Source organism: Rhincodon typus, chromosome 5, assembly GCF_021869965.1.
Source record: "Rhincodon typus isolate 14 chromosome 5, sRhiTyp1.1, whole genome shotgun sequence".
In the NCBI taxonomy this organism is placed as follows: domain Eukaryota; kingdom Metazoa; phylum Chordata; class Chondrichthyes; order Orectolobiformes; family Rhincodontidae; genus Rhincodon; species Rhincodon typus.
Window position 1 is genome coordinate 86,704,368 of NC_063336.1, and position 26,766 is coordinate 86,731,133.

A 26,766-nucleotide genomic window follows, 5' to 3' on the forward strand; every position below is an offset into this window, starting at 1 on the left:
CCGACAGAGCCAGGGACGGAGCGAGAGCGACAGAGCCAGGGACGGAGCGAGAGCGACAGCGAGGGCGAGGGGGCCAGGGATGGATTGACAGCTAGAGCGAGGGAGCCAGGGACGGAGCGAGAGCAAGGGAGCCAGGGACGGAGGGAGAGCGAGAGCGAGGGCGAGGCACACAGAGCTAAAGACAGGGAGAAAGAGAGACACAGAGCGAGAGAGACACACACAGAGCAAGGGGGCGAGAGCGAGGCGGGGAGAGAGAGAGAGGGAGGGAGAGACAGTGGGGGAGAGAGAGAGCGCGCGAGAGAAGGGAGAGCAAGAGAGAGAGAGGGATGGAATGTGTAAGCGAGAGAGACACACACACAGAATGAGAGAGAGAGACGCAAGGGAGTGAGGGATGTGGAAAGCCATAGCAAATACATATGTCCGAGAGAGAAAAAAGGAGATAAAATAACAGACAGTGAGAGAAAATGACGAGGCTTGGAAAGAAAGGGAGAGCGAGACTGGGAAAAGAAAAAGAGACAGAGGCAGAGAGAGAGAGAGACTGAGAGAGAGTGAGAAAAAGAGAGAGAGAGAGAAGTACATTTCTTGGAATCTGTCATGAGGTACAGGTGAGACTACAACTGTTGTCTAAAGTTTCAGAAGATGAAGCAGTAACAATGTAAACTTCATATCCATTTGCCAAAGGACTCCTATGAATTGTAAAATATGAAATTTTTAAATATCTAGATTATACTTAGGTATTATATGCCAATGCTTACAATGCATTACCATCATTAAACAGTTGTTCATTACTTTCAGGTCAGAAAGCATCCATCAAACTCATAACTTGAAAACGTAGCATAAACACGTAACTCTCCAATGACTGGGGAGTCCAGAATCAGACGTCACAGACCAAGGATACTGGGTAGGCCATTTATAGCCAAGACAGTCGTGAGCCTGTAGAATTCTCTGTCACACAAAGGGTTTGACGACAAAGCACTGAATGTTTTCAAGGAGTTAGATACAGCTCTCAAGGCTAATGGGATCAAATGGTATGGGAAGAAAGCAGGTGCAGGGTACTGAGTTGGATGATCAGCCATGATCATTTTGAATGGCAGAGCAGAATTGAATAGCTGAATGGGCATATTTCAAACTGATGACATGATAGGAAACGATTAGAGATCCATGAAACAACCAAACACAAACACCAACATTCAGCCTGGTGTTATGGCATGTCTGAATATATAATCCAGTCATCCTGGACAAAACTCTATTATTCAGCATTTTACAACATTCATTCCTTATGCAAGTGTTATTTGCATTAACTAGCATTTTAATAATGCCCAAGTTTTCCTGAGGTCTAATACGTGTAAACGTGCTTCAGGAAGTGTAGGCTGAATCCCAGTCTCCACATACTATACAATTCCTTACATACAGGAGAGGAGACCCTTGTTCCACAACTTGAAAGTATAGAGAGGCAGAAGTTATATAACATGCATATTATAAAGGGATACCGCACGAGTTAATTTGCCCATTAGTAGTAAATTATCAGTAGCTCTGTGCTGCAAACACTTGTCAAACATAGACTGAAACCGTCTGTTCACAATTAAAATCAGCACCCATAACTAACAGAAAATACTTTAAATTCCATTGGTAAGAATTAAGTAACCAGTCATTTCAAGCTATTTGATATGTCACCAGTTTACTGTGATTAAGGATTTTAATATAATGCTGAAGCAATCAAGAATTTCTTTACAAGTAACAACATAAAAGAATCATAGAACCCATACAGTGTGGGGACAAGCCGTTTGGCCCGACAAGTCCACACCGCCTCTCCAAAGAGCATCCCCTAACCTAAACATCCCTGAACAATATGGGTAACTTAGCATGGCCAAACCACCTGCCCGGCACATCTTCGGACTGTGGGAGGAAACCAGAGCACCCGGAGGAAACCCACGCACACACGGGGAGAATGTGCGAACTCCAAACAGACAATCACCCAAGGGTTGAATCAAACCCGGGTCCCTGGCGCTGTGAGGCAGCAGTACTAACCACTGAGCCACCGTGCCGCCCCAAAGCTTTCAGACTTTTTCTTGTCAGTGTTGAAATTCGTTAAGGAAAAGGGTACATGTTGATAAAACGTACAACCAAAGTAGAACATAATTTGGACTCAAGTCTTGTGTTACCTCACATTTCACACATTGTATCATGTTTTGTCAAGAAACACAAAATTTTTCCCATATAAAGAAACAATGCAGCCCATTAAATTGGTGTCTACAGTCTGCAAGAGCAAATCAGGTATTCCCACTTTCCAATCTTTTGACACCCATCCCACTACCATGCAATTAGCTAATGCTCTTTTCAGGTATTTGCCCAAATCCCTTTTTAAAGCCATAAACTGTATTTGTCATTGTTGCTCTTCAGCAATGCATTCCAAATCTTAACTGCTGATTACTTAAAATGCGTTTCCTCACTCTGTTAATGGTTCTTTCACCATATATCAATCTCATCTGGTTCGACACACTTTTGTCAGTGGGAACTGTTTCTTTCTACTCTGTCTCAACTCCTCATGATTTTGAACACCCATTAAATTTCTCCTCCATCTTCTAAGGAGGACAACTACAGTTTCTCCAATCTAGGTATATATGTCTAGGAATCACTCTTGGTTTTTTATTCCTAATACTCTCCAATACCTTTGCATCCTTCCTGAAGTGTGGTGCCCAGAACAGGACACGATATTCTAGTTGAGGCCAAATCACTGTCTTCTAACGATTCATCGCAGCTACCTTCTTTTTATATTATATACTTATATTTATAAAGCTCAGGACCTGCATGCCTTTTTAACCAAATTTTCAAGCTGCCCTGGCAACTTCAATGATTCGTGCACTTAACCTCACATTTTCTCTATTCCTGCCCACCTTTAGAAAGCACTTTTTTTTAATTTTATATACTGCAATGTCTGTGTGTCTGTGCAACAAAACCTGGACAATATTCAGGCTGGGGAAGTTAAGTAGACAGAAGAACAAATGAGCCAAGTAGTGGCCCATCTTCACAAAAAGAGAAATTAACCATTGCTGAAACTAAATCATTACCAAATCCTCACATTCAACACCCGTGAGGTTACAACTGAACAGAAACCCAAGTGGCCAGTCATAAAAATACTCTAGGAATTCTACAATGAATCACTCACCAAACTCTCCAATGTCTATTACCATGTAAGGCAGATGGGTAAAGAATAGTCTCCACTTAACCAAACAAAGTGCAACTTGAACAACACGCTAAATTCAACTCAGAGATAGCAAGAACTGCAGATGCTGGAGTAAGAGATAACATGGTGTGGAGCTGGAGGAACACAGCAGGCCAGGCAGCAGAGAAGCAGGAAAGTTGATGTTTCGGGTCGGGACCTTTCCTCAGAAAAGTGAAGAAGGGTCCCGACCCGAAACGTCAGCTTTCCTGCTCCTCCGATGCTGCCTGGCCTGCTGTGTTCATCCAGCTTCACACTGTGTTAATGCTAAATTCAACACTATCCAGGATAGAGTAACCATTTTGATCAACAACGCATCCTCCACATAAACATTCCATCCCTTTATACTAACACACATTGGTGTCATGTACAAGATGAACTGTAGGAAGGATACTTTTACAGCACCTCCAAGCACATCCTTCGAGGTAATGAATCTGTTTTTCAATAAATGTTTTATTTTTTAAAAATTCAAATAGGAGATGTAGGTATGGCTGACTGGGGCAGTGTTTATTCCCCATCCCTACCTGCCATCATGATTATGAGTTGCCTTCTTGAATTGCTGAAATCCAAATGCTGTTAGGAGGCAGTTCCAGGAGTTTGACAAAGCAACAGCGAACAGACCCTGAAGCCTTCCAGACTCAATATTGAGTTCAATAATTTGAGAGCCTGAGCACCTTCTCCCATGTCCTTATCCCAACACCCACACACCAGGCCTGGTCAGTCACATGGACTGCTACCACAAACAACCCGCTGTCAGTCAATGATCGCCATTAGCAGCTATTGATTCTTCCAGGCTGACCTTTACCCATTCCTTTGTCTGCCCAACTGCTGTTTTCTCTCTCCCTCTCTGGACTCTATCTCCACCTGTTATTTACTCCTTCCCCCACTCTATCTTCAGCATATATCAGTTTTGAAGAAGGGTCAGTGGATCCGAAACATTAACTCTGCTTTTGATTCATTTCTGTTCCTGCAATTTCTGTTTTTGATTCATTTGTCCATGTTTAAACCAAGGCTGTAATGAGGTAAGGTGCCAGGTGGCCCTGGCAGAACACAAACTGAGCATCAGTGAGCAGGTTATTGCTAAGTAAGTGATGTTTTATAGCACTGTTGATGACCTCTTTCATCACTTCAATGATGACAAGAGAGTAAACAGAAAGACAGTAATCTGCCAGGTTGGGTTTGTCCTGCTTTTGGGTATGGGACTTACCTGGGTTATTTTTCTCATTGTCAGGTAGATTGCAAGGACTGTACTGGAACAGCTTAACTGGAGGTGTGGTGAGTTCTGGAGATCAGGTTTTCAGTACTACTGCCATAATATTGTCAGGGTTCACTGCAGTATCCAGCACCTTCATTGATTTTTGCCATGGAGTGAATCAAACTGGCTAAAGACTGGCATCTTTTGATGGTACAGTTCTCCTCCTGTCACTTCTGGGAGAAAACCGTTGCAAATGCTTCACTGGAGTTTAGAAGAGTTAAGGGAATCTCATGCATCCCGTAGATCTCTAACCAGAGTAAACAGGGTAAACACAGCAAGGATGTTCTGCATGACTGTACAGTGCAAAACCAGAGTTCAGTGTTTAAGGATATGGAATAGACCCCTTCAGACTGAAATGAGAGGAAATTTCTAAACTCAGATGGTGGTTATATAGACATGGAGTCATTCAGCACGGAAACAGACTCTTCGGTCCAACTCATCCATGTCGGCCAGACATCCCAATCTGATCTACTCCCATTTGCCAGCATTTGGCCCATATCCCTCTAAACCCTTCCTATTCACATACTCATCCAGATGCCTTTTGAGTCTTATAATTGTACCAGTCTCCACTACTTCCTCTGGCAGCTCATTTCATACATGCACCACCCTCTGCTTGAAAACATTGCCCCTTAAGTCCCTTAAATACCTTTCACCCTCACTTTAAACCTGTGCCCCCTAGTTTTAGACTCCCTTCCTCCGGGAAAATGACCTTGGCTATTCCGTCTATCCATGCCTCTCATGATTTTATAAACCTCTATGAGGTCACTGCTCAGCCTCCAACACTCTAGGGAAAAAAGCCTATTCAGCCTCTCTCGATAGCTCAAATCCTCCAGTTCCGTAACATCCTTGTAAGTCTTTTCTGCACCCTCTCAAGTTTAACAACATCCTTCTTATAGAAGGGTGACCAGAATTGAACATAGTAGTCTAAAAGTGGCCTCAATGTCAGGACTCTGTGCGAGAACCTCTGGCTATGTCATGGGCATCTTGAAACCCATTGTACAAAGGAACCCCCAACTTCTCTCGCGACACTACAGACTTCTTTCAGAAATTCAGCACCCATGGACCAGTCGAACCAGGAACATTCCTCATCTCAATAGACATTTTGGCACTCTACACCAGCAACCCCCATGACAACAGCATCACCGCAAAAGCCTCTGTACTCAATACCACCAACTGCCAATTTCCAGATGCCATCTTACAACTCATCTGCTTCAAACTCGACCACAACGTCTTCACCTTCAACAACCAATTCTTCATCTAGACACATGGAACAGCCATGGGGACCAGATTTGCTCCACAATATGTCAACATTTTCATGCACAGGTTCGAACAAGACTTCTTTGTTGCACAGAGCCTCCGACCAATACTATACACCAGGATACATCGACGACATTTTCTTCCTTTGGACTCATGGCGAGGAATCACTGAAACAACTACATAGGGATATCAACGAGTTTCATCCCACAATCAGACTTACCACGGACTACTCTTCAGAATCAGTCTCATTCCTGGACACACGCATCTCCATCAAGGACAGATACCTCTACTGTAGAGTGAGTACCTCACTCTACTGCAAGCTCACAGATAACCTCACAATGCTGCAATTCTCTAGCTTCCACCCTAAACGTGTTAAAGAAGCCATCCCCTACGGACAAGCCCTGCATGTATGCAGGGTCTACTCAGACAAGGGGGGACGTGACAGACACCTAAAGATGCTAAAAGACACCATCACAAGAAATGGATACGATGCTCAACTCATCAACTATCAGTTCTGACATGCCATAGCGAAAAACCGCCTCAGAAAAGACACAGGACACGACCGATAGAGCACCCTTAGTCATCCAGTACTTCTCTGGAGTGGAAAGACTACGCCATATTCTTCACAACCTTCAACCTGTCATCGATGATGATAAACATCTGGCCAAGTTCATTCCTATGCCTCCACTTCTTGCCTTCAAAACAACTGCCAAACCTTAAACAGACCATCATTCGCTGCAAACTACCCAGCCTTCAGGAGACTGACCTAACACACACCTCTGCAGGACATACCAAATCATCGACATGGATGCTACCATTACACTTGGGAACAAGACCCACCACATACACGGCAGATAATCAAGTGACTCGGCCAATGTTGTCTACCTCATATGCTGCAAGCAAGAATGCCCTGACGCATGATATATTGGCAAGGCCATGCAGACGCTACGACAACAGATGAATGGACATCGTGCAACAATCATCAGACAGGCATGTTCCTTCCCAGTTCAGGAACACTTCAGCAGTCAAAGACATTCAGTCTCCGATCTTCGGGTTAATGTCCTCCAAGGCAGCCTTCAAAATACACAGGAACGCAGAATTGCCAAGCAGAAATGGAGAGCCAAGTTCTGTAATCAAGAAGGCAGCCTCAACCATGATCTTGGGTTCATGTCACGGTACATGAAACCCTACCATACTATTGCGTACTTGTAAAATCTTCCTTACTGTCCTGTTTTGACACCATCACCTTGATAACTTATGATCTCGCTACCTTCGTTAGTTTGTACAGTTTTGGATTACCTGCTACTTTGGTTAAACTCTTGGCATGTGACTCTTATGCCTATCATGTTATTCCAGCCATTTGGTTTGTCTCCAGCACTAACTTATTTTTAATTTTTTGTAATTATCTCTCTCCCTCAATTAATCGGATTATAGGTCATCTCTTCACTTGTTATTCAGCTGTTAACACTTTACTCACACCATCTGACACTTTTGATCGCCTGCAGTGACTTGTTATTCAGTCTGCTGACACTCCACGCACACCAGTTGCATGATCTTTTGATCTCCCTGGCTATAAATTCTGTGCCTGTGTGCATCTACCTAAGATGGCTCCAAGAATAGTCATTACAAACTTTTCACTGCACTCATTTGAGTGCACATGACATTAAAGGCTATTCTGTTCTATTCTCTTCACTTCACCTGATTAATCCACAATGCCATTAGGAAGGTAAGGCCAGGATTTTGACCTAATGACACTGAAGGGTCAGTGATATATTTCCAAGTTAGGATGGTGAGTTGGTTGGAGGTTAATTTGCAGGGAGAACAGTACTCCCATGGATATGCTGCTTTTGCCCTTCACAATGGCAGTAGTCATGGGTTTGGAAGGCACTATTTAATGGAGCTTTGGCAAATTTATGCAGTGTATCTTGTAGATACTACTACTGAGTGTCAATGCTGGAGGGAGTGTATATTTGTGGATGTAGTGCCAATCAAGTGGGCTGCTTTGTCCTCGATACTGCCAAGCATCGACTATTGTTGAAGCTGCACCCATCTAGGCAAGTAGGGGGGTATTTCATCACACTCCTGACTTTTGACATGTAGATAATGGACAATGGAGAGTCAGGTGGTAAGTTACTGATTTCAGATTACTAGCCTTTGACCTACTCTTATAGCCATTATACCATATGCCTCGAACATTTCTCTGGCACCACTGCTTTATGTGAGAAGGATTGGAAAGTTATGGCTCATGGCTTCAGAATATCCTCTTATGCATGTCACCCAGTCCTGATATACTTTGAACTTTTAAGGACAACCACTTTTTCTACAGCCTCTATTAATTTTTAACCTATCCAATAATTCAATGACCTCATGACTTCGACACCTTTGTCCATGCTAGAGAGATAGCACCTATTCAATACCTCAGGCAAACCCTTTGTCTTCTCTCCTTTTTAGTCCTTAATCTGCCCCAGTTCGTGTCTTTCACTCTTATTATTTATATACCTCAGAAGACTTCCAAATTCCCTTTAATGCTAGTTGCCAGTATCACTTAATAATCCATTTATGCCTCTTATTTATTTTCCTTGCCTCTATGAATTTTCAATATTCAATGTATACACATATCTATATGATGTATTTACATGTAAAGATTTTTCAAAAATGTCAGTACAATGTGGACTTTCTGTTTGGGCTCAGCCAGAGCCAATCAGCTTTGACCCCACTCCAAAGGAGAGATGAGAGTGACTGTCCTCGACAACAAAGTAGTATTTTAACCAAACAGACCATGAAGGAACCCTAATGAAAATGGAGCAATTGCAAAATAGAGCCATTCATGACTCCTCAGATACTGAAGCAGTCCATGTCCACATCCAACAAGACCTGAACAACACACAAGATAGGATTGATAGGTGGCAAGTAACATTTGTGCTCCACGGTGCAGGGTAGAGTAATGAACATTTCTAACAAGACAGAATCTGATCATCTCCCCTTGACAATCAACTGTCATTCATTGCTGAATACACCACTATCAACATTTTGTAGTTTAGTATTAACCAGAAACTGAACAGGACCAACCATATAAATACAGTGGCAACAGCAGCAGGTCAGAGGCTAGGAATCCTGTAGCAAATGAGTCATCTCCTGTCTCTCCAAAGTGTTTAATAAATTGAAGGACTAACTCCAAATGCTCTCAAAATGCTGAAAATTAACAAATTTCTCACCGATATGAGAACAGTCTGCAGATTGTAGTTCCTCCCTCAAAACATCAGAAACTGTGCCTCATATTATTCCCTAAACCATGGATCATTAACAGAATGCCCCCATGATTGTGGTAGAGTTAGCCATACATCAGCAGTCGTACTATCACTGCTAAGATAGTTGACTGTGGATTTGAATCCCACTCCAGAGACATAAGCTCAAAATGGCAGCTGATTCTTTCAGTGCAGTTTTGGAGTATTTCACTGTCAGAGAGGCTACGTTTTGGATGACATGCTAAACTGACACCCTTCTCCCTCTCAGGAGGGTATGTGAAAATTTCTGAGTCATTTCTGGTGTCCTGAGTCAATATTTATCTCACACTTGTATCATATTATCTGGTCATTACCTCATTGTAGGATCTTGCAATGCTTAATTTGGCTATGTTTCCTACATTGCCACTTATTACATTTTAAAAATCCTTTGTGACTATAAAACATCTTGCAGTTGTCAAAGTTGTTTTATCATGCCAATCTTACTAAAAAAAAGTACTGCGAGATCCCGACTTGCTCTTAATTGATCCCAATGATAATAAAATGTCCCTAAGAACATATTTGACATAATGCTTAATAAAACATAAAGTCATCTTTCACTTTTTTTCTACTGTCTTTAGTCCAGTGGAGTAAATGGTCCATTTGTTGTAGTGAGTTGAAAATGGAAGAGAGTCTACAACAGTGGGCAATCTGCTCTGTCAGATACTTCTACCCCTTTTTTCAAAAAATGTTTTCAAATGAGTGGACAATTCCATATGAGACCCATTGCTTTACTTGTAATTAGTTCTGAAATATCTTTTGATCAGCCATTTATTCCCAGAGATTTGCATCACCACCATATATTATGCATCGTTTTATCTTTTGCATTGTATTTGCTAGACAATCTATTTCTGAATGAGACAGAAGCCTTCATCATTCACTGCATTTCTTAAAGATAGAAAAGCAGAAATCAATTTATCATCTAGAATATTTACTGCCAGTTGATTAGATCATGGCTGATCTGTACAGAACCCATTTACTAGATTTTGCTCCATGTTCCTTGATCAAAGTACCCAACAAAAACCTATCAATCTCAGCTTTGAAAGATTCAGTCGGTCCTCAGCATCCACAATCTTTTGGGAGATGTGGAAGAGAGTTTCAGATTTCCACCAGTCTATAACTGCTTCTCCATTTCACTCCTGAATAATCTGGCTGTAGTTTTAAAATTGAAGACATGCACTATAGAAAAGAAAGCTAAAGACACGTTAACAAAGAGAACATGGGCTATAAACATACAGAATGAGTAACAAAAGTAGAGTCACCGAGGTAGAAGGAAAGAACGGAAGGTAGCGGAGCCAAGATAGAAGTCATAGAAAGCTGAACAAACAATTGCAGAATGTGCATTTTTAAAGCTTCTGCTGACAGATGTCACAAAAACATCAACAAGCTTAAAGCAGAAGGTCAAGACTTACTGAAAACATCCAGCTTACCTTTCCCATAAAAGTATTTACGATAATAGTATGCTCCAAGATCAATGTGCTCTATGATATATCGCTTCACTTTCTCTCGATGGATTGCTTGGTTCTCTCTGGGTACTTCTAATACTGACACACCTGCATTTGTGCAGTGAGAACTGAGTGAGGACTCAAAGGAGCAGCTTTCACTGCAAGTAAATGAACAAGAGTTAGCCCTGGAAAGTGCGATGCGTCTCTCCCCTTCCCCGCCAATCTCATTCCTGAAGTATGGGCATGCCAAAGTCAAATTATTGCTTTTCCCATCTCCCTCATCAGAATCCAAATTCTCCTTTGAGTTTAATTCCTCTTTGCTGCCCGTTGGAGACTCACAGTTTGCAGAGTAACCTCCTGGAATTGGGTGTTGTGAAGCTGCGGATGCACCAGTGGTTGTGTTTTTTCTTTGCCCTACATTAGCCCTGTTTGCCATTGCTTCATTTATATTAAACAAAATGCTCTGTACATCATAGTGTGCAAAACACTTATGACACATCCACAGCTGGTTGCTTTTCTCCAGTCTGTTCTCTTCCTGCTCAAAAGAGAACCTTAATGCCTCATGTTCACTTTTTGCAGTTCTCAATTTTCTAAAAAGAGATGCCTCTATTGTTTCAGGTTTCAATCTCCGTTTGAATGCCTTTTCGCTATCTTTGCAAAAAAAAAGTGAACTATCCACATAATCATATCCAGAAACTCTGACAAATTCAGCTCGAGAAATCTGAGTTGCTGCTTGTAGACTGGGTGACATTCCAGAATCACAGCGCAACAGATCACTAAGCCCAAGTGGACCAGGGCTCCTCTGGTCCTCGCTTTCACTTCTATATCCTCGAAGCATGGCAAAGAAACTGTCACCAGTTATACCCTGTCGGTCAATTGAAGAAGTGCTTCCATATTCACGATGAAGAGCGGCACCAGTGTTTGGATTTACTGCATTTTGGTCAAGAACATCTTCAGAATCTATATCACTGATCGTAACATCACTGTTGCTCCTCTGCCTTATTGGGTGAAGGCCCCTGTGTGGGGACCGAGTGAAGAGATCCCCAAAAATATATCTCGCATCTGCAAATTCCAAGTCCTCAGTAACATCCGGGTTCTCCTCAGGCAGACCCTCAACACTTTGGTCATTCTGTCCATTTTGATTACCTCTCATGATGGAAACATTTTCATAACTGGCTAATGACCTGCTATCCCATGTCATTAGGTTACTATTTACTCCCTCTTTTGCAAATTCTTTCTTTGGAGGCCATTCAGAGATTCTTGCCCTCACGCCCATCTTTGGCATGGCAGGTGTGCCATTAAGCTGACTGCTGTTGTCAGATTTGCAAGGTGTACCAGAAAGAATGGGAGGTCCCATGTTACCATTAATGACTTTGTATTTTCTAGGAAAGAAATCATCAGACTGCATGCTCCTAGCAGACTCGATGGAGAATCCTGAAGCACCACCGGAATGTGATTGCTCTTCGTGCACGATCTTTTTGTCACTCATATCCATTCAGAAAACAAGCAAACTTTCTAAATAAAAGATCGAGTCGACTTCATTACATTATGGTCAATTCTGTGAAGCATTAATAAGGTGCCCAGGATGGAAGTAATTCAATTTACAAATGAAATTGACCTATAATCGTCGGAACAGTTCACTTTAAAAAAAAAAATCAGAATTCAGTGTACCATCTTCAGTGATGGATCAGTAAAAGTTGCAGTCAGAGCTGTGCATCTTGCGCCCCTCTCGTGTCCGTGTTCAGTTCTTCACACTGCACATTACTCATTGCCATCTATACCTTCAGTGGACGAGCAGCTCAAAGTAAAGATGATCTCGCCAATAGGTGCTTCAGTAAGTTTCAGAGATGGACTTTGGTTAAGGATCTATAGGGAAACAAAAACAAATACAGCTGCAATTAGTAAGACTGCAGGTGTACTAAAATTAATGCAAGAATTTAAATAATACAAATAAAACAAAAATAATGTCAAAGAATGCTGGAAATTGAATTACAGCCTACAATCCAATGACAGCAAAATAAAAAATAAATACTAGTTTCTATTTTGAAATTTTCTGAAAATAAGAGACAGGATGTCAAAGCATTTTGTTTCGTATTCTTCAGGTCTGACAAAAGAATACCAAATTTCAAAAGAGAGCAACAATTTATACTGCATAAGTAAACGGTGCTCACTGGTTGACAAGCCAACTAATTGGTCGAGGCATTGCCATGAAATTATTGTACCCATTATTTTGTTTAATTCAAAGAAAGGAGCAATGCCTGAATATATTCCTTTCTCATGCAAAGGATGTCCCTGCACCTGATTATATGCAGTTTTTAGCAAGTGAACATGAGCCACATTGCAAACCAATTGATAATCTTAAATTGTTTGTTAGTGTAATTCTTCATATACTGAGAATTATTCAGCAAGTAATGTCTATTCATGCAACCACCTCTAACATGAGATACAAGGACCTATCCTCTGCAGGAAAAAGGAGCATGTCCTGGTAATGTATCTTTTTGAATTAAGCAGAAACAGGGGGACAATAGTTCTCAGATAACAAGGTGTAGAGCTGGATGAACACAGCAGGCCAAGCAGCCTCAGAGGAGCAGGAAGGCTGACAAAGGGTCTAGGCCCTTCAGTATCTCCAGTATCTGCAGTTCCTACTATCTCTGGGACAATAGTTCTCATGCATTTTCCATGGCAATGCCTCAAATAATCAGTAGATATTTTTAACAACCCTTTTCAAGTATGTTATGACACATGCTAGGTAGGTGGGCTTCGAAACTACCTCTTATGACTCATACCACAAGAAGCAGAGGCCCAGGGGATCTAGGTGTTTTAACAGCTACAAACAAATTAAAAGATAAGTTGACAAATGATGCTCAATAAAAAGTTGAGAACTGGAATGAATTTGCTGTACACGAGGTATCAGATAGTGAACAGCAAATATTACACACATTCCACAGACAGCTGCTCTCACCGCATGCTGAGATCCACACTCAGTGCCATGCGGCGCCACATGCACACTCTCATCCTTTCTCTCCAACAGCATCGCAACACACTGGCTCAGAGTTGCATCACCCTGCAGTTCCACATCATCCTTCTCTCATTCGTCGTGCTAACAATAAGCTTTTGTTTTCCTTTCAGGCATCAAGGCCCAGAAGATGCAACAACTCAAAGATACCCATGGCCCTCTGGAAACTTCCTCTCCTCCCCTTCCCTCTGACTCCATCCTCTAGCCCAACAACTCTCACCTCCTGTCGGGTATTCACCAACCCTCCTAACCTTCCGCTCTCCAATGCTGAATGTTCTGAACTAAGCAAAGGCCTCAGCTTCATTCCTCTGCGTCCCCACCTCAACAAATTTCGAGCACGACATGACACCGAACTCTTCTTCCGCCGTCTTCGCCTCTGTGCTCATTTCTTTGGACAATAGTTCTCTCTCCGTCCCACAGACCCTTTCACCCAGTTCCAACACTCTCCCTCCACCTGGACCCCTCCCTCTAGCCTTTTACCTGTTGATCTGTTCATTGAGAACTGTCGATGTGATATTAGTCGCCTCAATTTCTCTGCCCCCCTCACCAAATCCAACCTGTCTCCCTCCAAACTGACTGCACTCCGTGCACTCAGATCTAACCCTGACTTTGTCATTAAGCCTGCCGATAAGGGTGTTGTAGTCTGGCGTACTAACCTCTACTTTGCAGAGGCCGAGCGCCAACTCTCAGATACCTCCTCCTACCTTCCCCTGGACCATGGCCCCACCATGGCACATCAGGCCATTGTATCCACTGCGGTAACTGATCTCATTTCATCCGCTGATCTCCTCCCCTCCACTTCGAAGCTAATAGTTCCCCAACTCCGCACAGCTCGTTTCTACTCCTGCCAAAAATCCACAAACAGGACTGTCCAGGCAGACCCATTGTTTCAGCCTGCTCGTGCCCCACAGAACTCATCTCTTCCTACCTCGACTCAGTCTTCTCCCCACTGGCCCAATCCCTACCCACATATATCCATGGTTCCTCTGATGCCTTACGTCGGTTTCAAAACTTCCAGGTTGTCGGTTCCAGCCACCTCCTCTTTACCATGGACATGCAATCCCTTTACACATTCATTCCCCACTAGGAGGGTCTTAGGACTCTCCGCTTCTTCCTGCAGCAAAGACCTGAACCATCCTCACCCACTACCACCCTCCTCCGCTTGGCCGAGCTTATCCTCATCCTCAACAACTTCTCTTTTAACTGCTCTCATTTTCTTCAGGTAAGAGGGGTTGCCATGGGTACCTGCATGAGCCCTTGTTATGCCTGTCTCTTCATGGGGTACGTGGAACATTCCTTGTTCCAGTCCTATTCTGGCATCCACCCACAACTCTTTCTCCGATACATCGATGATATCATTGGTGCTGCTTCCCTCTCTCGTCTGGAATTGGAAAACTTCATCAATTTCGCCTCCAATTTCCACCTTGCCCTCACATTGACCTGGTCTATCTCTGACTCCTTCCTTCCCTTCCTTGACATTTCTGTTTCCATTTGTGGGGATAGACTGGCCACTAATATCCATTACAAACCCACTGACTCCCACAGCTACCTGGACTATACATCCTCATACCCCACTTCCTGTAAGGACTCCATCCCTTTCTCTCAGTTCCTCCATCTCCGTTGTATATGTTCAGATGAGGCCAACTTCAACAAGGGAGCCTCCAAATGTCCACCTTCTTCCTCAACGAGGATTCCCCAGCTCCGTGGTCAACAGGGCCCTCAACCAGGTCCAACCCATCTCCCACACTTCCGCCCTCACTCCATCTCTTCCCTCCCACAACAACAATAGGGTTCCCCTTATCCTCACCTACCATCCCACCAGCATCCACATCCAGAAGATCATCAGACGCCATTTCTGCCACATCCAGCGAGATGCCACCACCAGACATATATTCCCCTCCCCTTCGTTGTCCGCCTTCCGCAGAGACCGTTCCCTCTGGGACACCCTGGTCCACACTCCCTTCACCCCCAACACCTCCCCACTGCCCTACGGCACCTCCCCCTGCAACCAGCAAAGGTGCAACACCTGCCCATTTACCTCCTCCCTCCCCAGTATCCAAGGGCCCAAACATACCTTCCAGGTGAAGCAACACTTCACCTGCACTTCCCAGAATCTCGTCTACTGCATTCGCTGCTCACAATGTAGTCTCCTCTACATTGGGGAAACGAAGCATAGACTAGGTGACCGTTTCGCAGAACATCTACGTTCTGCTCACAAAAAAGACACTGCACTACCCGTTGCCTGCCAGTTTAACACACCACCCTGTTCCCTGGCCTACACCTGTGTCTCAGGCTTGCTGCAGTGGTCTAGTGAAGCCCAACGCAAGCTGGAGGAACAACACCTCACTTTCCGCTTGGGGGACCCTGCAGCCCTCTGGACTCAATATCAAGTTCAATAATTTTCAGGCCTAAACTCTCCCATGTCCCAGCCCCCTACCCCACACACCAGGCCTTGTTCCCACATAGCCTGCCATTACACACCCCCTGTTGTTAGTCGCTAACAGTCCCCATTAACAACTATTCACCCTCCTAGCCTGATCGTTATCAACTCTTTGTCTGCCCAACTGTTCTTCTCCCTCTTTAGGCTCTATCCTATCATTTACTCCCTACCCATTCCCCTCCCCTTTTTACTGCATATAAACTGACATTTTCCCAGCCACCAGTTCTGAGGAAGGGTCACTGGACCCAAAACTTTAACTCTGTTTTTCCTTCACAGATGCTGCCAGACCTGCTGAGCTTAATCCAGCAACTTTGTTTTTGTTCCTGATTTACAGCATCCGCAGTTCTTTGGGCTTTATTTAGCCAATGTTATACAGCTGTGTACAGCAAAGGTGCTACTCGATAGGACATACAAGGCTAAACCCAGACCTAGCGGCTAGGGGTTTCATGCAACTATTCAGTAAGTCTGGAGAGTAAATAAAACATGAAATAAATTAAATTCAGAAAAATGCACACTCCATTTTCCAGTCTTGGGTTATCCAAAGGTACAAAGCTAGTCTTTTTTCTCAAAATGATTCTTCATATGCCAATCTTTTAGATGGTTATTTGAATACGGTGGGAAAAAAAATGTCAATCATGAGCTTTGGGAAGCTATGTAAATAAAAATGGTAGTTGAAAGTACCTCTGGCAGTGAAATATTGGTGTCAGTAGAAACTATACATACAAGGACGTATTTCTCCAATATACTAAAAAAATCCTATACGTGAGACAATCTAAGAAAAGTTGTCCATAGAATGTTACATGGATAACTATTCTCTTTGAGACAATGTGCATTCGACAAAGAGTGACACTGCAAACAGGTGAGGATTGACCACGCGAGCATATAGGAAAGAAAAGAGATTTTCAAAATAAACGTGTGCATTTTTCTGAATATAATTTATTTAATATTTTGTTTCCTTTCCTCAACTGTGGAATGTTTTATCTTAGCACAGTTCCAATACATCAAAAAGAAAGTGGGTTGATGCAAGTCACCAGTTGTCAGATAGCTTCACAGTGTCTGCTCCAAGAAATTATTGGAGATCCTTGAAGAGGGACACCTGGTGGTATGAGGAGTTAGAAGAACAAGAAATAAAAAAAGTCAATTTTTGTTTGGGTCACTTTGTGATCAAATATGTTAGAACTATCTTATTTTAAAAACAGAAGGGTAATATTGACGATTATGGAATAGAAAAAGAAAATAATGTTGTGACTTACCATTTGTATTATAAGGGAAGATCACAGGATCATAGAGGTCCACAGCACAGAAAAGGACCCTTATCCCATCAAGTTTGCACTTGTCAAAAACAAACACCTAACTATTCGAATCCAATTTTCCAGCACTTGGCCCATAGTCTTGTATGTCTTGACAATGCAAATATACATCTAAATACTTCTTAAATGTTATGAGGGTTTCTGCCTTTACCGCCCTTACAGGTAATTCCAAAATTTCACTACACTCTGGCTGATAAAAAATTTCCTCATGTCCCCTCTCAACCTCCTGTTCCTTACCTTAAATTTGTGTCCCCTGGTCATGGATCCAACCACCAAGGGTCCTTCCTGTCTATCCTATCTTATCTATGCTCCTTGTAATTTTCTACATCACAATCATGTCCCACTTCAGTCTCCTCTGCTCTAAGGAAAACAACCCCAGTCTATCCAATCTCTTGTCATCATTAAAACTCTCCAGGCCCCAGCAACATCCTGGCGAATCTCCTCTCCATCAACTCCAATGCAATCACATCCCTCCTGTAACGTGGACTCCAGAACAGTACACAATCTTCCAGCTGTGGCCCGACAAACTGTAGAATATGAAAAGGTATTTTGTTTAATTTTTTATTAATTTTGTTCAGGAATCATTCGTTTGTCTTCATCTAAAGAGGTTAATTTGTTCTTATAGAGCAAGTAGTTGAGCTGGTTATAGGATAATTGATTAATTAATTGACTGGGTAGATATAAAGGTGGGGGGGGGGGGCGCGCGAGGAGGGACCTGTGCATGGAAGAAGCTGTAACACTGAGTAGTTAATCATTCCTATACATGAAAAAAGGCCTCTTCATTTCTGTCTCACCAACTGGTTTGAACCCAGATTGACATTACCAACCAATCAACACGCTTTTCTAACAGAGTATAAATGTTAAATAAAAACAGAAGTTGCTGGAAAAGCTCAGGTCTGGCAGCATCTGTGAGGAGAAATCTCAAAGTCAACGTTTGGGTCCAGTGACCCTTCCTCTGAGCAGTATAAATGTTGCTTCCTTTGAAGTTTGATATTTTTGCATCTGTTCTGATAAGTATAAGATAAAGCTGAGATAGCATGTCTCTTTTACCAACAAATCTCAAGTTTCAGTTTTTACAAGTGGCTAAAATATATAAATCACATAAATGAACAAATCCCAGTGAAATTTGTAAACTAAAGAACAAACTGAATTGGAACTCACTGAAAAAGTAGAATTTTGCATTCCTTCTCCTGTGCCATCTCACACCAACTTGCAAAATTTATTATAGGACTTTGAAAATATTTAAAACAAACCTACTAAATATTGCATTTAATTTAATAAAATCTCACTGAACAACAAGATATACTAGTACTTTATAATTAATTTCAGATAAACACTGGCGGAATATTTTTTCACTTGCTGTGGCAATCTGAATCTTTGAGATGGTTTTATGTTAAAGTTTCAAATCTTGTAAATTGATTGTGCTGTAATTACTATATCCTATCTGCAACCTTATGACAGATACATGTTCACACCTCTATCACTGATGGTAGCACAGTGATAATGTTACTGGAGTAGTAATTCAGAGTACCAACTTATATTTTGGGAATTTGGGTTCAAATTCCATGATGGTGAAATTTGAATTCAATAATAATAAACCAATAGTTAAAAACTATCACAGTGGCAACTATTGCACCACGGTTGATTGTTATAAATATTGTTTATATGGCTTACTAATGTTCTTTAGGGAAGGAAATCTTTCATTCTTATTTGGTCTGGCCTACATATGACTCTACATCCACAGCAATATGGTTGACTCTTAATTAGGAATAGATATTGGATGACACCCATAGCCTATCAATGAATAAAAAAAACTAACAGAATTTATCTTATATTGCAACTTATTATCAAGACAGCACAACAAACATGCTCCATATTTTTTTCATTTCACTACAATGCATTATTTTAAGACCCTGTTTAAGAAAAACAACAGGATTCAAATTGAGACCTCATCACCCTGGTATTTTGATTGCTGCAGTGTATTATCAAATAAATATGAATAAACATAAAAAACAATGCTGATTACAATTACTGTTCATTTTTTCTTTTCTCCTTTATTAGTCCTCCTTTTAAGCAGTTTGCTTTATCAATGCTAACGTGTACACGTATCAAATCCTCAGTGATTAAAGTGTCAATACTGCTTAATATTCAAGGGCATGGTAATCCGCAATAATCTGATATTGATTACTTAATTGAATTCATTATTCAAAATATTCTTTGAAATGCAGGAAGTGGTATTATAAACATTACAATGTTTATTCTACATATAAAGTAAGAACCAAGTATGAAGTGTAATTAAATGCAGTGCAGAGTACAGATAAAATTAAAGTAACAGTTAATCTTGAATATGAAACACATAAATGAAAAAGGAACAGAAAGTTTTAAAAACAGGAAATGTTACACAATCATCAAACTACAAATAAATATACATGAACATAATTCTACATTTTCATGCATCTCAGTCAACTTCTTACATCGTTAATTCCTATGCTAATATTCATAACACAACTTTTGATGTAAACTTATCAAATTATCTTCACAACCTCGCGACAGTAAAGACACTGCAGCACATTCACTGGCAGGAGGATATAATTACAGTCTGATAAATTTACCTGAGCAAGGTTCCTATGCGTATTAGTATTTAACAATGGAAATATAGAAAAAGGGACAAAATTAACAACTTTAAAATGAGCCTTAATTTTGCCTGGAAATACTGGTCCAATTGCCTCCACCTACCCTTTATTCGTGTATAACCTAAAGGGTATAATTGGTCTTAGCTCCAGTAGTAGTAATGTTACTGGACCTGTAATCCAGAATCCCTGACTGATGTTCTAGGGCATGAGTTCATGGCAGATGGTCAAAACATGAATTCAATAAAAATCAGGAATGAAAAAAATCTAACCTAAGGACTGTGTAACCACTGTCAATTGTTGTAAAAACCTATCTAGTTCGCTAAAATCCTTTAAGGAAGGAAACCTGCCATTCTTACCTGATCTGGCCTACATGTGACTCCAGACCCACAACACTGAGGTTGATTCTTAGCCCCTGGGCAATTAGAGATGGGCAATAAATGGTGGCCCAGCCAGCAGTTCCCTTATCCAATGGATGAATAATAAAAACATGCAAAATGGAATTTATAAGCTTGCACTTCCTGAAAGTTGTACATTTGCTGTAATCCTTTCATCTCATGTTGATGTGAGTTCTATTGTCTTAAACATGGTAACTTCTGAATCGTCATGAACAACATGGAGAAGAAAAAAAATGTCGATTTGCTTCATACACACAAAAGATTACAGAGAGAAAAAATGCTGCCTTCTAACCTGGTCTGACTGAAGTGTGGAATCCTGTTAAGTAACACCAGTGCCTGACCTGTGCATAGCTTGACCATAATTCCTATCCATGGTTTAGGAGCCACTTGAATAACTCATGGTTGAAGTGTGAATTGAACTGAAAATAACAGTACATCTTAGACTGCATCATTTGACCTAAATAGCCTCTAAACTGAATCCACCCAAAAACGTGAATCTTCAGCATCAACTGGTGAAACTTAATTTTCCACATATTGACCAGTAACTGCTTATTTTAAGATGTAAATAAAGATGAAGAGTTTGAAGAAATACTTGGGGAGATGGTTGTAAAGGAAGAGAGCAATTCCACAAGATATTCTTCACCAAAGCACTGATTCACCAATCATTGTGTTACTGCGTAAATCAAATAAAACTCAGTGAAGAACCGCTTAAAGGTTTTTTTTCAGAAGAAAATCAACTAGTTTACAAAGAATAAGGAATTTTCAATCTGTTTGTCTTCTTGCTTTTTAACAACTTCTTGCTGAGCACAATAATCCAAGGAGCATAGATATCTACAAATCACATCACATAGCTCAGTGACTCTAGCTGTATCACAATACCTCTGCGGTGAAGGCTAGAGATTTGGTGTATGGTACATACTCATTATTAAATCCCAAATATGCAAAATATATTTATGACTCCATTTTGAGAGACATATTTCAGCCCCTCAGCTGTAGTTAAAAACTGCCATGAAACAAATATTTATCATGCCAGACTACTATATTTCATTCCTACAATCAAAGTTCATTAAATCTCATTTGCTTGGAGATGCTTTCTTCCTTTACACATCTACTCTTCACTTCCAATCCTGAATCTAGCTAGGGCAATCACGACTGTTTAAATTAACTTCATTAGAAAATTTCTTGAATAGCAATGAGAATGCATTAAAATGGGAGTTTAAGAGCACAGGACCCAAAAAGGCCTTGTGTAACACATTATGGTTGGTATCAGATTTCAAACAGTGTCACATTATATCCTCTTAGTATACTAAGTGATATTCATTGCATAAAAATAGCTGTTCAATTGTTTCATGAATTGTTGACACAATCTACCTCCACTATCTCCCTAAATGATCTCATCCCTTCGTCTTAACGTTGTGTATTTACTTTCCCTTTTTAGTGTTGGAGTCTACATCTCTGATTAAAGATTTTCAAACAATTTATTAGCAGTTGATTCACTATTGCCCTGGAGAGTTTAAAAATAAAGAGGCAGTAATCAGTACCATATGACAGAAAAATATTGGCATTTCACCTGATGAACAGGGCTCAATTACACACAGACTGATTGGATTAGAGTCTTCTTTGTTGGCTCCAAGAGTCCTATATGAGATGAATTTGGACCAGTTGATTAAATGTACCGAGCAGGCTTAGGCCTATTGTATAAATGACTATTCAGCATTAATTCGCAGCCTCACTTAAAGCCCACGTGTTGAGAAAAAAATGTTGCATGCCTGCGCAAAAAAAAAGCACATAGCTGCAGAATGGATCTTTATTTCCAAAGTAGGCTGCTGAAGCAAAGTTCGAGGAGCTTTACTCTGTATCTGTCTCTGCTATACCTGATATTGTCACACGTTTCCTAAAGTAGAAAAGTGAAAAATCTTGGCCACATCCATAAATTAGCATAGTCGCTTTTTTATTTTAAAGAAAAGAATCTTTGTTTTTCCCTCCTGTACAGCCATCCTCATTTGTTTATTCTCCGCTCAAGAGCATTATCAGTTTATTCCTTGGAACTTGAATTTTTTTTACAATTAGAGAAAATCTTTTCAACATATTTTCTATAAAAGAGATACCTGAATTTTATTATAAATTGAATTAGAATTGAGGAGGAAGATGTCATTAAGAATGACGCGTCACCTCTAATACCGCCTCCACTGTGATGGATCAAAACAGAGTGCAAGAGATGAAAGGAAGACGACTTCCCAAGGAAGTTAGCTTGCTGCCAGGTTAATTTCTATTTGTATCAGTGCCACTAGCTTGTTTTTTTTAAAAATCACAATTCAAACCATAGAATAACTTGATTTTTACACAAAAATGCCCTGACCTATTAGGCCTCTTGAGTTAAGCAATCTGTTAATTCAGCAGAGATCCATAGAAGCATTGCACATATTGCTCAAAAGCAATTTACTTCACAGCCAGGCCATGGGATACATTAATATACCACAGAGGAGATAGCAGCTAACTGCATAATGTTTCTTAGCTTTGAACCAGTAATAGCTCTGCAGTTTGCCATTGTGACAGGAATCTTTCATGAAATTCAGACTCGGGCGTTTCATTATACATTCCTTTGTGCTGTCAAATGAGTCAAAAAAGTAGTCTTTAAGAAGCTGGTTTGCAGAATGTGCCCCATTATACGCAAAGTACATGCTCCAGCTATTTCATCCAGTTTTGACTGAACTGCTGCCAGTCTGAGAAAATTAGAAAATAGACACAGCAATTTCAACAGCATATGTTATCATTCAATAGAAACAGCACTGAAGGAGACCATTCAGTCTTGTCCCTACCACCTCTTCATAGGAACTATTTAATTAGTTTGCACTCCTGCTAAATTTGCAATTTATCCAGACTTTATTTATGAAGATTGATTTGAAAAATCCATTTAATACCTATACAATTTCTTAGTCCTTAGCTAAATCATGAGAATCAAATACGTAAAAATAACTCTCTAATTTGCAAACGGCAATCAATAGTACACTATTGTGTACTATCTTCTTGCCTTATTGAGTACTCATTTAATCATCCTCACCCAGCTATTCAATGATTCTCGCTCTTAAAAACTTGGAACTTGTCAGATTCCAGACAAACTCGCATTCACAGCCGGCCCAAGAGTTCACATGCATGCATGCAGCGTGGCAGCATGAGAGGTCAGGCATGTTTCACTCAAAGCTCCCTTTAAAATCAAGGACCTGGTCACTTAAAAGGCACAATAACCCTGTGTGGTAGAGCAGCATTCAAACCAAAGACCACAGGTTCCAGTACACCAATTAAAGGGAGTCCCATGACACAGAGCCCTATAGCTCTGCAAATATTTCGTCTTCAAATAATAATTCAAAAAATGCTTGAATCTGTCTTTATCACAGTACCAGGAGCTTCATTGGCAATAACGTAGAAGAAACTGAACATCCACAAGATTCAATATTTAAGAAAGGGAAAGGAAGTGGTGCAGCATTGTTAGTAAAGGACAAAATCAATGAAATGAGGAAAGATTAGTTCAGAAAATCATGATAAAGAAAGTGGATGGGCAAAGGTAAGAAACAAAAAGGGACAGAAATAATTGGTGGGGGTTGTCCGTAGACCACCACAAACAGTAGCAGAGATGTAAAAGAAGGCATTAAATAGGAGATTAGAGATGTATATAATAAGGGTAAGCTGTAATCATGGATGACTTTAATCTTATATGGGTTAGAAAAACCAAACTAGCAAGAATTCTGTGGAGGAGAATTTTCTGGAATGTAGGAGTTGGGAGGTCATGTTGCAGCTGTACAGGACATTGGTTAGGCCACTATTGGAATATTGCGTGCAATTCTGGTCTCCCTGCGAAAAGAAGAATGTTGTGAAACTTGAAAGGGCATAGGAAAGATTTACAAGGATGTTGCCAGGGTTGGAGGGTTTGAGCTACAGGGAGAGGCTGAATAGACTTGACCTATTTTCCCTGAAGCATCAGAGGCTGAGAGGTGACCTTATAGAGGTTTATAAAATCATGTGAGACATGGATAGGGGAAATAGACAGGGTCTTTTCCCCAGGGTGGGCAAATCCAAACCAGAGGGCATAGGTTTAAGATGACAGGGGAAAGATTTAAAAGGAATCTAAGAGGCAACTTTTTCACGCAGAGGATGTGGTATGTATGGAATGAGCTGCCAGAGGAAGTGGCGGAGGCCGGTACAATTACAACATTTAAAAGGCATGTGGATGGGTACATGAATAGGAAGGGTTTAGAGGGATATGGGCCAAATGCTAGCAAATGGGACTAGATTTATTTAGGATATCTGGTCGACATGGACAAGTTGGACTACAGGGTCTGTTCCCATGCTGTATATCCCTATGACTCTATGTTTGTGTGATGGCTTTTTCAGACCAATACATTGAGGAACCAACTAGCAAGTAGGCTATCCTAGACTGGGCAATTTTTATTTTAAAAAGAATCCGTACAGTGTGGAAGCAGGCCATTCAACCCATTGAGTCTGCACTGTCCCTCTGAACAGCATCCCATCCTACCCTAATACTGCATTTCCCATGGCTAACCCAGGTAACCTGCACATCCCTGGATGCTACGGGCAATTTAGCATGGTCAATCCACCTAATGTGCACATCTTTGGACTGTGGGAGAAAACTGCAGCACCCAGAGGAAACCCTTGTGTCTTTGTGGAGAATGTGCAAACTCCACACAGACAGTCACCTAAGGCTGGAATCAAACCCAGGTCCCTGACACTGTGAGGCAGCAGTGCTAACCACTAAGCCACCGTGCCACCCAGTGCATTTTGCAATGAAAACAGATTGATTAAGAATCATGTTGTGCAGGGTCTGTTGGGAAATAACGATCAGGAAAATAATAGAATTTGACATTAAGATGGAGAGTGAAAAAACTGAATCTGAAACTGGAGTCCTGAACTTTAAATATATCTAAATAATCATTCCTTCTGGTGCAAAAAAATGGAAACGTGGCTCAACCATGACTTACAAAAAAAATTAGGGATAGTAGTAGATCCAAAGAGAAAATACATAAAACTGCCAAATAAAGCAAAAATTAAGAAGCTGCCCAGAATCAGGCAAGTTCAAGTTGTTTAAAGTGGGAATTATTGAATAATCAGGTGAGCATGATTAAATGAGCACTCATTGAGGCAAGAAGTTAATAGGTATGTTTATTACAGATTTCTGGAGAGTGTTTGCGTTATACTGGTAGTGATCGTACCTTTGAGTCAGAAGACCCTGGTTCAAATCCCATTTGCTCCAGAGGTGTGCCATACCATGTCAAAACAGATTGATTAAATATATATTGTAGATTGCTGTTAGCATTAAGGGGTCAATTTCACATATGAAAGAAACGGACGAAAAATCAAATCATAAGTTAGTTTAAAGGATTAAGAAATTATGTACGTGGATGAAGTTCAGGTTCAGTCTAAGCAGCTTGAAAACTCATAATTACTGATCCCACATATGTTATCAAAAAAAAGAGGATCTCATCATCAGTGCAACAATTCCAGCAAAAAAAGTGGACAGCAGCTAAGCAGTAACATCAGTAAATCTGTACTTAGCACCAATCAGAGGATTTCTCCATGCTCAATATGAGCATTGATGAAATGTGAGAGAAATACTCAATTTTGCTCATTTAAACATTTTAAAGTTCATTAATTTGCAATTTGCGCAACTTTTCTTTCAGACTCATTAACTCCAGCGTCTCATCACTGTTGCTTGGCCGCTAAACGCCAAGACTCATTTTATCTAATACCACATCTATGTAAGTATCCATTTAAATAAATTGTCTGAATATTTGAACTGACTTATTTTACTTTGTCAAAGTTTATGCTCATGAGCTTAACAAATAGGGATTTTAACATATCACTATATCTGAATTCAATAATATTCTCTCAGATGACGAACTTAATCAGCTGTAGCCATTAATGCTTCACAAGCTACAAATGTACCAGTTATATACTATATAGGCCCGAAACGTCAGCCTCTCTGCTCCTATGATGCTGCTTGGCCTGCTGTGTTCATCCAGCCCTGCACCTTGTTGTCTCTACTATAATCTAAGTTTGCTTTTCACAATCAAACAGACAGCATATTCTAGAGGCATGCAGCAAGTTGGAGTTCATCCATATTGCCTAAGTTGCAGTTTTAAATTCAAAATATTCATGTAATGTTGAAAATTTTCCCTCAACCTCCTTGTCATTCCAACAGTAAGATGGTTGTTTAACTCACCTACTTAGTGTCAGAATGTTACCTTCGATAATTCACTAAATAAGAGTATCACTGTGTATAATCTCAAAGATTTCAGCCTGCTGCAAAATGTTAACCCCTCCTCTTCAGCAAATGTTGTGGGATTGTTCAACAAATAGCAACTCTTAATTCTGTGATGCTTCTAAAGTAGTAGAATAGTCTAAGGCACTTCATAAGAGCATTATCAAAAATAACTTGAAAAAAACAAGGTACATAAAAAGGCGCAGGGCTGGATGAACACAGCAGGCCAAGCAGCATCAT

The 26,766-nt window shown here is 40.8% G+C and overlaps 1 protein-coding gene across 1 annotated transcript in view; it reads right to left on the bottom strand.

The window, feature by feature from the left end:
• LOC109917628 (signal-induced proliferation-associated 1-like protein 2) overlaps positions 1 to 26,766 on the bottom strand; it is a 401,246-nt gene that overhangs the window by 241,975 nt on the left and 132,505 nt on the right. The window contains exons 2-3 of the mRNA XM_048597090.1: positions 10,444 to 12,324; positions 10,135 to 10,192 (exon numbers count right to left, since the gene is read on the bottom strand). Of these exons, the coding sequence (XP_048453047.1) occupies positions 10,135 to 10,192; positions 10,444 to 11,953 (1,568 nt within the window). The 5' untranslated portion in view covers positions 11,954 to 12,324. The remainder of the gene's footprint in view (positions 1 to 10,134; positions 10,193 to 10,443; positions 12,325 to 26,766) is intronic.